The following is a 10713-nucleotide window of genomic DNA, read 5'->3' on the forward strand; positions in this document are numbered from 1 at the left end:
CCTCGCACTCATTGCACTTCATCACAATGTAGTCGGTGATTCTTCTAACCCTTTCCCTGATGATGCCCTTTTCTTGCAACAACCGCCTAATCTACTGAGATCTAGCCTCCAAAACTTGGGTGGCCATATGATTCTGTTCTTGCAAATGTTGTAGGTCTTCCTCTAGCTGTGCCATCAAAGTGTAGCAATGTTCTCTCTCGGCTTTGAAGCTCTTGGCTTATTTAGTCATTTCAACCTCAAGGCTATTAAGCTCCTTTTTCCAACCCATGACCCCTCTGTCATATCTTTCCTTCAACTGTCGAACAAAAGTTGCCCGTTCTTCTGCATTTTTGGCCAACTTCGTTTGCACTTTTACTAGCTCAACTCAGTCTTTTACAAATCATCCTCAAAGTCACATGCTTTTTGCATAAGGTTGTAGATGAGCCTTTCATCTTTTCTGCTTCTGCCCTGGTTCTCAGCTGCTATTCTCATTTTTCGAACTTGGGCCCAGAGAGCTTCATTTTCTTGGACCAACCTTCTTCTTTCACCTTCAGCTTCTTGTGCATGTATATCATTATTGAATACGACGTTTCTCAATTCCTGGCCAAAGTCAATGTATCCGTCCATTTCCTCCAGAGTAGGGGTGAGCTCGAAATCCGAAAAATGGAACACATTGTAGATAGGATCCCAAAAGGTTACCAAGGCTTTGATTAAATCCTTCTAGGGTTTGATGCTCATGATGTCTATAAGGGGACCCAACTACTTTTTTACCCAATCCTGGCCATATTTATCTAAATCATTTCACCATATGCGAAGCTGCAGCTAAGCCTGTTCTATGACCAACTGTGACGGGTTCTGAACAATATTCATTTGTGACGGGTCCTGGATAGTATTCATTTGTGACGGGTCCTAGACATTATTCATTTCCGACAAGTTCTGGACAATATTCATTTGCACCTGTGGAGGGTTAAGGTTAGGGTTGACTCTTGTGGACTCATTTTGCAAAACAAGTTTTCAATTTCTAAAAGAAAATCAACGGACAAAGACCCCCTTGATGCTACTTTTAGCAAAAATGGCATTTTTGTAAACGTGGCCCCTTCACAATTCCCAACAAATTTTAAGGCCGGGGGAAAGTATTTTATGGAAAAAGACACTTTACAGACAAACTTGCTCGTTCTTCCCGAAAATAGCCTTTCGACAATTAAAAGATAATCTAAGGCTATTCTGGTAAGAACGACTTAAAAATATAACCGAACCTGGGCTGACTTATTCTATTGACCAAATCCCTAAACTACACTTTACTTTATTACTTTTAAGAAAAAAATGAGGCCGAACCTTATGTTGATTGCCTACGTATCCCACATCCGGTGAGAATCAGACCTGCGTAGTTCAGTAAAAAAACATGATATTTGACTTACTTTTTTTTTTAAAATACATTTTCCTTTCTTCTCTTTTAATTTCAAAATTTTTGGCAGAGTTTCGAGGCATTTTCAAATACCGGGATTTTCAGAACCGGGTAAATTCTCTATCCTACCTCACTCTTTGTTTTTCTCTCGACTTTCTTTTCCTGGCCAGTCAACATGCAAGTCGAAACAAATAAATATTCACATAGCACGTAGGATGCATCAGGATGGTCTGTTATTTTGGGTACACCTGTCCTAGATGGACCCAACCCCTGTGTTGAGTCCCCAAGGTCGAATGTACGTGATGCAAATAAATGTTCCTACTAAGGATCCGGCATGAGGTTATGTTATTCTAGGTTTAAACCTGGGGTTGTGTTCTAAACCTGGCTTACCCGAGCGGACAGACTCGAGTCGAGGAGGGGGAAACGTACCAGGAGCACGAAAGTCTGCCCGGCCTTGTTACTTGCCTAACCCCGTTCTATTTGGTATAACTCTAACAGAAAAGTGGGCCACGCGAACGTGATCACCGTTTTTTAGAAGACTCAGAAGGGAGGCGTAAGAAGACATTTAAATACAATTCAAGTAATATCAAAGCGGTAAATAAATGGCAATTAGCACATTAAGTCCACAAAATAAAATAATATCAACAATAAATAAAGCCAATTAACAAGCTCGAATTCTTGAACCCTGAACCAGAAGTTCTGGGTACTCAGATCCCCAGCAGAGTCGCCAGAGTTGTCACAACTCCTTTTTTATACCCCGAGGGTATATGAGAGTTTTTCCAATAAAGTGACATTATTCGAAACGGGATTATTTAATTTATCAGAGTCTCCACTTGGAATAGTTTATTTGGTGTCCCAAGTCACCAGCTTATTTTAAAATCCCAAATCGAGGAAATTTCGATTTTTATTTAAAGGTCTGCGAACTAGAAATTCTAGATAAGGAATTCTGTTAATCCGGGAGAAGGTGTTAGGCATTCCCGGATTCCGTGGTTCTAGCACAGTCGCTTAGTGATTATTATTTGGCTTAAGTTGTTTAACTACTTATTTTTAGAACCTATGGGCATTTAACTCTGTACAGCTTTTAATTACTTGATTTATTCAAAATTAAAGAATTGAGTTACGCGTACGTATACTCTTTTCTTGGCACGTCAAAAATTATGTCACGCGAACGTGTCCACAATTAATAACACTTCGTTTATTTTTTTAGAAAAAGTTTGGTTGAAGTTGCGCGAACGCATCCCTCGAGTTACTTTAAAATTAAATTCGCAATTATGTTACGCAAACGTATACATAATCGCAATACTAATCAAAATCGAGCCTAAAGCAAATTACGATTATTTAGGGTTATTTTAATACTAGGTTAATATTTATATGAAGGCCATAGGTTATTTAATGGAAAATAGCACGCCTCAAACTTTTTTAACTAAAGGGAGTTTGCATTTGTATTTAATTAGACTAAAGATACTAATTTTGAAGTTCAAACTAAGAAATCTTTTAACCAAAAATGGGAAGGCTGGGCTTAGAATTATCATTGAACAATTGAATTGGGCCAGGACGTTCAACATTGGATTAAATCCAGAAATACTCAGCTTTGACAAGTTGGATTTGGGCTCCAAATTTGGGCCCATCAGAACGGGTATTCCAGGACTGAATTTAACTAGTGCTTGCCAACATTAGGCTTCAGGCAGGCCCAATTGTGAATTTATATCGGCTGGGCCTATCCACCTTTGCGTTCTTAGCCATAGCATACACATAAATCAAGAGATGCAAGTGAACTCACTTTTAAATAGAGAAAAATCAGATTCAAAACCCAACTCAAATTTTAATATTAATTATACTACACATGATTTGCAAGATAAAAGAAACATTACATTTATGCCATGACCTATAAGGAAAAGGGAAAGCCTGGATTTGGCTTAAATAGTAATTAAGGAAGAATTAGAACAGGAGCTCAAGGTCGTTTGGGCCTGAAGTTGAGCCCGGAGACAAGGAATAAGTTCAAATGAAGGCAGCCCACCCTGAGTTTCACCAGGCTGCCTTGCCTGGCCTTAGCCAAGCCCAAACCAAAATTTTTAATTCTCTTCTTACAGCATATAAAAAATCAACAGAAAATATCTAATTTAAACCAATGCTATTGACAGGAACTAAACCTCAAATTTTACCATATACTAATCCATGCCATGATGAAATCAGTCTAATAAATATATACTTGTAACAGCTGGTTAGATGCATTAATTGCAATCCAGCGTACAAAATATTAAACAAAATATAGGCTGGAATTTACAAATACAGCCTGTTTAACCAAGTTCTTTACAGTCCACTTATTACAAAAATCTGAATACAATGGCAATTTTACAGCAGTAAACAAACTTTTGCATTGCTGTTAAACCAAAAATACTGCTTTCTTAAAAATATTCTAAGTAACAGTCCAATCTACAGCTGCTTTACTAACTATATTTAGGCTAAAACTATTACAAACTTGCATAACTTTAGAGAATTCCTGCCTCTTTTGGACATGGCTTGTCTATTAGAGCTTGGTCTTCCTTTGTTAAAAGAACAGTGTGAGTCCCATTTTAAGGCTTCTGAACCTGCTGATTTAACCAACCAGCGACTAAATTAGCAGGCTATAGCTCATGGACAAACAATCAAAGAAAGAGAAAACAATGGTTTTAAGTAAAAGAAATGAGATGAAAGAAGGAAGGAAAGCATAACTCAAATAAATCATAGACAACATCAAACCTAAAAGTTTTGCTATGAAGCAAAGCTATTTGTGCAGTTTAAGAACATTTTCATACTACCAAAGTGCATACAAAACACAAAAAAGCTGATAAAAAAAGTGAACACACATTTATTTCTACCATTGAATCAGACAACATAGACATGAAGTATAGATCTAGACTGAAGATTTCATTTGATGTAAAGATTGGTTATATACCTTGAAACAGAAACAGCAAAGATGACCAAATAAAGGTCAAGGAAAAAAAAACCAAGAAGTTTCAGCAACCAAACACAACAACAAACCCAGTACAATGACACTCAGAATGCTAGCAAAATGAACCAGTTTTTAACCAGCAGTCCACGACCAAAGAAACCAGAACTTAAAAGAAGCACTGAATCAGATTTTTGCCATAATAGGAGGAATTTTCAGAGGTTTTAGTTCGAAAATCAATAGTAAGGAACAAAAGAATCCTTGAATCCTCAAAGTGCTTTTTTCCTTTACTTTTGGTAATTTTGAGAATGTTTTCCGAGGTGTTTTCAGGACCTTTTTTTGTGCAGAAAAATGCTGATGATTGTATGACTATGATTCTCTAAAATCAGAATGAGAGAGCCTACATATATAGGCTGCCTAGGGAGGGTATCTTTTTGGGCATATTCCTTATCCTAGGGTAAAAATAGTATTGTCCTTTTACAGCCCTTGGTATAGATGTCCTATATTTCAGCATCTTTAATAACAACTAGGATAGCTATACATTTTCTAGAAACTTCTAATTTTTTAGCCTAAGTGGAAATCCATTTTTACCCTTTGAATTACCACATATTTCAGTTCTATCCTAAACTTTTAGGTTCAGTTAAGTCCCTAAAGTTTCAATTGTTATACAAACCAAGGCAAACAAGGACAAACCTAGAGAGGATCAACAGTTCGAATCAAAAATTGCCCAAGAGAAACAAATGGCTACAATCTAAATCCTTAAACAAATTAATATGCCTAAACAGTAATTCAAACAAAGTAAAGATGCAATTTGCAAAGGAGACCTAGAATTTACCCTAAATTAGTTTGTAAACTTAAGCAAATAAAACAACAAATAGCCTAAGAACTTGTTAATTCAACTAAGATGAAAGTGGCTATGAAATCGTGGGAAAAAGAACAGGGTAGATATTAACAATAAAAATTGGTTAAGCTAAACTCGTGCAATTAGAAGCATTCTTTAATTTAATTTAATAAACTACAATAAATGCCAAAAAGAACTAAAGAGCTGCAACAAAAAAGAGAGAAATCCTAAAACTACCAAACTAAAATCATGCAACCATAACAAAATATGCAGAAAAAGATGGAACAAACAGAAAAGTGAGAAGAAATTACCTAAGCTTATTTTCCAACTTAGGTAGTCAAAGGCCTGTCTAAACTTCGAAAGGGGGATATGAACTTGTTTCATCCATTAATTGATTGTTCTTTGTCAAGAAAAGTCGGCTAATGGGCGTTTTAAGTTCTTAGGTCTCAAACACTGACCAAAATCGAGAAGAGAAAATTAGGGTTTCAAAGGTCTCAAATTCAAAATTCGGGAATTTTTGGGCTTGTTTGAAGGGAACGGTTATGAGATATGGAAAGAGGAAGAGAAGGTGATTGTCTGAGATTAATTTGGTGTGGTTTGGAGTAGTTAGGGTTTTGGCCTTGATTTTGATCCAAGATCCGAGAACTTTGATGATATTCGAAAGAAATGGATTGGGGATTTGGAATGAGGAGGTTATGGGGGTCCTGTGGTGTTTATTTGGGGAAGATTGGAACACCGGAACCGCCATGAGGCGATTTCTGACGGGTGGTTTGTGGCGGAAACAACGAATGTAAGATGGGGCGGCTAAGGTTTCTCATCAGAGAGGGTGAGAGACAATAATGAGATGAGTTTAGGGGTTTTGGGGGGGGGGGTTGACTAATTTAGGACAATAATATGGTTAATGAGAGATCAGTTCTGAGCTGTTAGATCATAGAGATCCAACGCTTGTGATTAGGAGGGGACAAAACAGGGTCGTTTTGGACTATAGAGAGATGGACCGGGTAAGGTTGGTTTGGGCATGGGTCTGGGCAAGTTTGGGGACGATTTTGGCATTAAAGAGTGTCCCAATTTCAATTAGAAAGCCCCTTCTTTCAATTACTTCTTTTTTATTCCTTTTACTTTTTTTTTCTCTCTCTTTTTTTTTTGAATTAAAAATCCTAAATAAAAATCCTAAATTAATCCAAATTGTGAAATTAAATTAATTACCTAATTACAAAATTATAAAAAGCACTTAATCTTAAATTAAAAGTGAAAAATCAATAATCTAAAAATAGAAAGGAAATAATGTAAAAATAGGCCAATTTTTGTGATTTTCATTTTTTAAAATAAGTAATTATTGACTAATCCTAAAATGTAAAAATAAAGCCTAAATGCAATGCATGGTATTTTTGATATTTTTATGATTTAAATAAAACTTAAACATGCACAAAAATGCAAACAATTAAATAAAATTCTACAAAAAATCCTAAAATGGCAAATAATTAACAGAAAAATCTATTTTCTTGAGATTTTATAGGTGTATTTCGTATAGGGCAAAAATCACATGCTCACATCTGATACAATTCGTTCCTTTGTATTTAGAGTAACTAGTCAGATGTCTAGTTCAATCCTAAATGAAATCAGATAAGAGACCAACAGAGGAACAGATAGGGATCAGTTCCCCTGGTCGTCATGCAGTCAACTCTACAATTGTAAAAGCTATTACACTGTACCGTCTAGCAGTAGCACAACAACACAACTGTAGCTTGCTAAGTCTAAACTAAAGGACACTCGCTTGCATCATCTTTCATGACCTCACACATATATTATCAACATGATGCAAGAGGTTTCGCTTAACACTTGCAAATCCAAAAATCATCCCTCTCAAATGCTAGCTACCACATTTCTCAAGAACAAAGTTGCTGCAACCTCAAGGACCAGATCCATAGATTGAAGATATCTTAAGTCCTTAGGTTTGTTGAATCTTTGTCATTTTGTTCTTCATTTGTAATCCTATACTACTTTCAAGAAGTGTCTTTGTAGGACAGATTTCAACCATTATTTGGTTTAGTTTTTTTACTAGAGTTAGTCAAGGTTTGTTGCTTTATAATAGAGTTATTGCATTTATAATAGAGTTATTGCAAAGAGCTTACAATACCCTATTGTTTAAGTTTCTAGCATATTTTGTTAAGTTACAAACCACTGAATATTACTCCTAAAAGGTAGTATATGATAAGTTACGCGTCTTTTGTTTTGATGATTTGACAAACTTCATGAGATAACCAAATAACGAATCTGATACAATTAGTTTCTTTGTATTCAGAGTAACTAGTCAGGTCTCTAGTTCAATTCTCAATGAAATCATATAAGGGAACAACATAGGAACAGATAGGGATCAGTTCTCCCGGTCGTCGTGCAATTAACTCTACAGTTGTAAAATTTATTACACTGTACTCTTGTCACGATCCAAAACCCACAAGTCGTGATGGCACCTAACCCAACCCGCTAGGTAAGCCAAATAATAACTATCCAATTCCAATAACATTAATAAGATAATTAAACAAAATAAATTATCTGGATCTATTACATTTCTGAAGGACTGGTAGTACAAATTATGAGCTTCTAAGAGTAGAGATTACAAAGCTGATAGGAAATAAATACATCTTCTGTTTGAAAAGTACATAAACAGAATTTTATAATCTAGGGTAAAAGGGCCTGATATGCCCATCTACTATGATATATTGTTCAATACCGTCCCCCCTTATACTTTCAATCCCTTAAAGCCCTTACCGTCCAACAAAGTTGTATATTTGTCCCTATTTTAATGGCTGGGACACGTGGCACTCTCTAAAAAACCAAGACTCCACTACATTAAATAAACCCAACCCGCCCCAATTCCCTTGCCCTGCCCGACTAATAAACTCGACTAACTAAGTTAATATACTAAAATCACCATAAATAACACATAAACAAAAGATCAAAACTGAGAAAAGGAAAAAAGAGTGGGATGGGTTCCATCTAGGGTTTCCGTTAGTGGACAAAATTCTGGATCTAAGACTCGAGACATTAAAAAAGGTGAGTTATTTCTTCAAAAATTTCATGATTCAGCTTGTAAAGTGATCTTTCTACTAATTTTGTTGAAGAATGTGTGATTTCTACATAATGTTTCGAGTTAGGTTTTTTATTTTCTGGTAAACGTGCATATGTCTGTTCTTATACATGCTTCCTACTCTGTTATTTGTCGATTTATTGTTATTTTGTCGTGCATGTGTATCTTTTGAGGTGGTCCCTTAATTTCTAATTTCTGATGGTCTATTATTGCTTTGAGCTCTGTGTTTTTTCTTGTGTAAGATCGAATAGAGTCCAAATATCCCTTATGCATGTGATTAAGTACATTGGAAAGTTGTAGTTCTGCATTCTTTATTATAATGTTCTACATTCTTTATTGAAGAGTAACGATCACTGTTTTTTTCCCATTCTTTATTGTTTGATTTCTGATTTCTTTATTAAGTGGGGTCCATTATAGTATTACTTTATGGTCATAAAGTTTTTACATTATCTTATTTATGTTTGTAGATGGTTCTTGTCGACCTAGTTTTCAATTATAGGGGTGATTGGATTACAGAGCCACACCTAGTCTATTCAAAGAAGTTGGTCCACATCTGGAAAGATAATGATTCTGACCTATTGTCTTTTAAAGATATAGTAGATGAATACATTCTTAAGTTAGGGTATATAGGGGTATAACAATTAATAATTGCTGGCCCATCTGGTAAGTATTATGAAGTTGAAGGAGATATAGGGATTAGACAGCTTTTATGCCTTGTCTGTGAGGAATTTAAGGCACTAAATGTCTATGTTGTAGATGAGTGTAAAGAAAGTGTTTGTGTCTCAAACATTGTCAACTATACTGAGGCTTATATATCTCAAGTATTAGTTGGTACTGATGATAGTAGTAGTGAAGATGAAGATTAGGCAGGTTCTGATGGCTTGGCCTATGATTCGGAAGAGTTAGAACAATTTGAGGCTCAAAGGAAAAAACATCCTAGTGAAAACCTTAATGAATACAAAGAGATTCATAAAGGCATGTCTTTCAAGGATATTCCTGAAGCTAGAAAGTTTATGAACCTTTATTCATTGGTTAATCAAATGAAATTAGAGCTGTTGAAAAGTGACAAAATTAGAGTGAGGTATAAGTGTGTAGAGGGCTGCCCATTTAAATGTCTTATTTCCATTGACAAGGGTAGTGAGCGGTGTAAAATGAAGACACTAAATCCATGATATGACTGTAATCCTGCTTTTGATAACAGTAGGGTTGAATATAACACTATAGCTTACTACTTCAAGAAGAAGTTGCAAGACAACCCTAAGTATAAGGTGAAAGAAATGAGGGTAGACCTAAAGAATTTATTTCAACTTAATGCTAGTAAATCAAAGGTTAAAAGGGCAAAGAGAATGATATTGGAGAAGTTGGAAGAGAGTTTCATTGATGATTATAACAAGCTTGAAGCATATGCCAATGCTTTGAGGGATAGTAATCCTGGAAGTGATGTGGTTATTAATTTATCTAAAGAAGCATTGTTGCAAGGCAAAAGGAAATTCCTTAGGATGTGAATTTGTTTTCAAGCATTGAAGATGGGGTATAAAGAGGGCTTGAGACCATTTATTGGGCTTGATGCTATATTCTTAAATGGGAAGGCTAAAGGACAGTTGCTAGTTGCTGTTGGGCAAGATAACATGAATCACTTTTATCCACTTGCTTGGGCTATAGTTGATAGAGAAACAAAAAGAAGTTGGACTTGGTTTCTGGAGCTTCTTCACAATTCATTGGACTTGAATATGGGCAATGGAGTCACATTTATGTCGGATATGCAGAAGGTATTATTTCATTACTAATCTCTTATAACTTTATCATTACTAATCTGCTAAAATATTTTGATATATATAGGGATTAATGGAGGCAATAAAGACAGTACTTCCTGAAGCAAAGCATAGGTTCTGTGTGGGACATGTAGAGTCAAACTGGTGCAAAGAGTATAGAGGTCTTGAAATGAAGAAGTTACTTTGGTGGAGTGCTTGGGCCACTTATGCAGAAGACTTCAAGGATCAGTTGAGCAAGTTGGGAGAGTTGAAGGAAGCAGCTGTTACAGTCTTGTTAAAGTACCCACCCCAGAGTTGGTGTAGGGCATACTTTGACACTGTCTATAAGAATCAAGGTGTGGGTAACAATTTTACAGAATCTTTCAATTCTTGGATATTAGAAGCTAGATACAAGCCCATCATCAAGATGTTGGAAGATATAAGACTCAAAGTAATGAATCAGTTGAGAAATCATGAAGATAAGGTGAGAACATGAAAGACAGACTACAGTCCTCAAAACATGAAGCTTTATAATGACTATCTGAAGATAGCTCATTCCATTGAGGTTGATTTCAATGGTGATAATGGATTTGAAATATAGAAGGGGTTGACAAATTCATTATCAATTTACAGGGAAAAAGATGCACATGTAGAGGATGGGATCTTTCTGGAATCTCATGTCCTCATGCAATAAAATCATGCTTGTATTTAAAGGAAGAC

The 10713-nt window shown here is 35.7% G+C and overlaps 1 protein-coding gene across 1 annotated transcript; it reads left to right on the forward strand.

Moving 5' to 3' along the window:
* Positions 1-9768: 9768 nt before the first annotated feature.
* Positions 9769-10687, forward strand: LOC104214272 (uncharacterized). Its single transcript, XM_009763925.2, has 3 exons — positions 9769-10011; positions 10082-10477; positions 10595-10687. The coding sequence occupies exons 1-3, from the start codon at positions 9769-9771 to the stop codon at positions 10685-10687; spliced, it is 732 nt and encodes a 243-aa protein (XP_009762227.2).
* The last annotated feature ends 26 nt before the right edge of the window (positions 10688-10713 follow it).

Source organism: Nicotiana sylvestris, chromosome 7 (genome assembly GCF_000393655.2).
Source record: "Nicotiana sylvestris chromosome 7, ASM39365v2, whole genome shotgun sequence".
NCBI classification, from domain to species: domain Eukaryota; kingdom Viridiplantae; phylum Streptophyta; class Magnoliopsida; order Solanales; family Solanaceae; genus Nicotiana; species Nicotiana sylvestris.

What these genes read in the sequence shown, in the direction of transcription:
- LOC104214272 (XM_009763925.2), top strand. Translation starts at nt 9,769, where the DNA reads ATGGGGTATAAAGAGGGCTTGAGACCATTTATTGGGCTTGATGCTATA. An exon ending in TTATGTCGGATATGCAGAAG is followed by an intron (nt 10,012 to 10,081) that starts GTATTATTTCAT and finishes TGATATATATAG; the next exon opens with GGATTAATGGAGGCAATAAA. An exon ending in TGAGAAATCATGAAGATAAG is followed by an intron (nt 10,478 to 10,594) that starts GTGAGAACATGA and finishes TTTGAAATATAG; the next exon opens with AAGGGGTTGACAAATTCATT.